Source organism: Lactuca saligna, chromosome 8, assembly GCF_052625555.1.
Source record: "Lactuca saligna cultivar CGN05327 chromosome 8, ASM5262555v1, whole genome shotgun sequence".
Taxonomy (NCBI): domain Eukaryota; kingdom Viridiplantae; phylum Streptophyta; class Magnoliopsida; order Asterales; family Asteraceae; genus Lactuca; species Lactuca saligna.
This window is the reverse complement of record NC_136424.1, coordinates 275,325,572-275,327,785: the sequence shown is the minus strand read 5'-3', so window position 1 is coordinate 275,327,785 and position 2,214 is coordinate 275,325,572. Positions and strand designations below refer to the sequence as shown.

General features: G+C 38.4%; 1 protein-coding gene across 1 annotated transcript; it reads left to right on the top strand.

Annotated features, from left to right (window-relative positions):
* Nucleotides 1–418: 418 nt before the first annotated feature.
* LOC145012977 (putative aspartic proteinase GIP2) lies at nucleotides 419–1,913 on the top strand. The gene has a single exon (XM_078971770.1). It carries the CDS (start codon nucleotides 545–547, stop codon nucleotides 1,724–1,726), a length of 1,182 nt encoding a protein of 393 aa, XP_078827896.1. The 5' UTR covers nucleotides 419–544; the 3' UTR covers nucleotides 1,727–1,913.
* Nucleotides 1,914–2,214: the final 301 nt, after the last annotated feature.

Below are 2,214 nucleotides of genomic sequence, written 5' to 3'. Positions count from 1 at the left end.
GAACCAACTAGCTTATTCAATCCTAATTCGATTTGGTTCCAATTCAAGTTCGGGTATTCGATCCAAACGTAATCCCTACCGTATGATCGTAATTTATTATTATAAATAAGGAATCCCATTTTACAATGATGAGCAACTAACCAATAAAAAAACTTGACCATTGTTATTAAAAAAATGTTGACCATTGTCATTAAAAAAGTTATTATAAATTAATCATGTGACATTTTACAAACCATAGAGTTGTGTCTTTATCAATAATGCTATATTTTAATTCTAATTTAAAAGTACACCCACTCGATAGCATATTCACACGAATCTGATTTCATATGCTACACATGCTTAAAATCCATATTAAAATTGATCCTTTTCATAAAGTAATTCATAATTCATGAAGTGTGTTTTATCATAGAGAATAATATATCGCTTCATTAAAAAATTCCCGCTTTCCGAAAGCAATTCATAATCCGATGCCCTTATTTCATTCACTTTCCACCTTCCCATATCCCACACAACCGCCGCGTCTCACAACTCTCACCAATCTTCCATGGCCGCTTCTCTTCTTCCACTGCTTCTATTTCTCTTTCTTATCACCGTCAACAATTTATCAGCTGCCCAAACAACCCTCTCCCATGGTGGCTTTTTTCTCGATATCACCAAAGATGTACAAACCCATCAATACACCACCCAGTTACTCATCGGTACTCCTCAACTTCCCACCAAGCTCGTGGTTCACCTGTCCGGTGAATCTCTCTGGCTCAACTGTGCACAATCGTCTTCATCTCGACAGTTCGTCCGCCATGGTTCCCTTCCCTGTTTGATGGCGAAATCCGGTGCTCAAACTCCAATACCTCCCAGTCCCACCATCTGTAACGTTCGCCAAGAAAACCCCATCACTGGATCCACCAATTTAGGAGATCTCGCCGAGGATATACTCACTGTTTTCGACAATATGGGTTCTCCGGCAACCGTTGACCGGTTTATTTTTTCATGTTCGCCGGAGTATCTACTACAAAACCTTGCTTCCAGTGCTAAAGGTATGTTAAGCTTCGGAAGATCAAAAATTGCATTTCAATCTCAAGCTGTCAACAATTTCAACATTCCAAGAAAATTTGTTCTCTGTTTATCTTCATCTAACGGGTTTATAATTTCCGGCATCGATATCTCTAAGTCTCTATCGTACACACCCTTGATCTCATCCCATGGTCATCAGGACGGGTACTATGTGAACGTAAAAGCCATTAAAATCAACGGTAGGAAACTGGTCTTACAACCGATCAGAGGTGTCGAAATAAGCACAGTCGTCCCATATACCATCATGAAGAGCTCGATTTATGGGATCTTTACAAAAGCTTATGTTAAGGCTGCTGCTTCAATGAACATGACGATGGTGGCTCCGGTGGCGCCGTTTGGTGTTTGTTTTAGTTCGCAGCAAGGGAAGGTGCCGGAGATTGAACTGGTGTTGCAGAGTGAACTGGTGAAATGGATGATACAACGGAGGAATTTGATGGTACAAGTGAGTGATTTGATAATGTGTTTGGGGTTCGTGGATGGGGGTTTGAGTATGAGTGGTTCAGTGGTTTTAGGAGGGTATCAATTGGAGGATCATATTTTGGAGTTCAATGTAGGGACTGGTATGTTAGGGTTCAGTTCTTCGTTGTTGACGAAGGGAAATAGCTGTTCCAGCATGAAAACAGCGTTGGTTTCAACTCCCACTGAATCATTATAACGGATATGCGGTTTGATCGTGGGTTCATATTTTTTATACTTTTTTTTTTATGAGGGTTTTGATGTTAGTATTCGGCGCAGACTAATCTCCACTGCGAATATGAGACTATATTTTATACTCTCAAGTCACTGTATCGAACCTATATCTTTCCGATAAAAATACACTATTAATTTTTTGTGGTTTGAAATTTGAGACCCATTTCATACACATATATACACATGCATGTCCAATAGATAAGATGTGTGAGAAACCGACCAAGTAAAAACATATTGGCTTTTTTAGTAATACTCTCTCATCTATTTTTAAAAGTCTTTTTTAATTCGGAAGAACCACTTTCTCAAAACCATTTAGTGTTTTTTTTTTGCAAATATATGTAAGCTTTAGAACGAGAGCTCTCACAATTTGACCAATCCATAATTCAATCCAACCCTATCCAAAATTATCATGTTGAGTTCAAATTTCCAATCCATTTAAATTAAAACATTAAC

Excerpts from the sequence above, each read along its gene's own strand:
- LOC145012977 (XM_078971770.1), top strand. The coding sequence starts at position 545 with ATGGCCGCTTCTCTTCTTCCACTGCTTCTATTTCTCTTTCTTATCACC.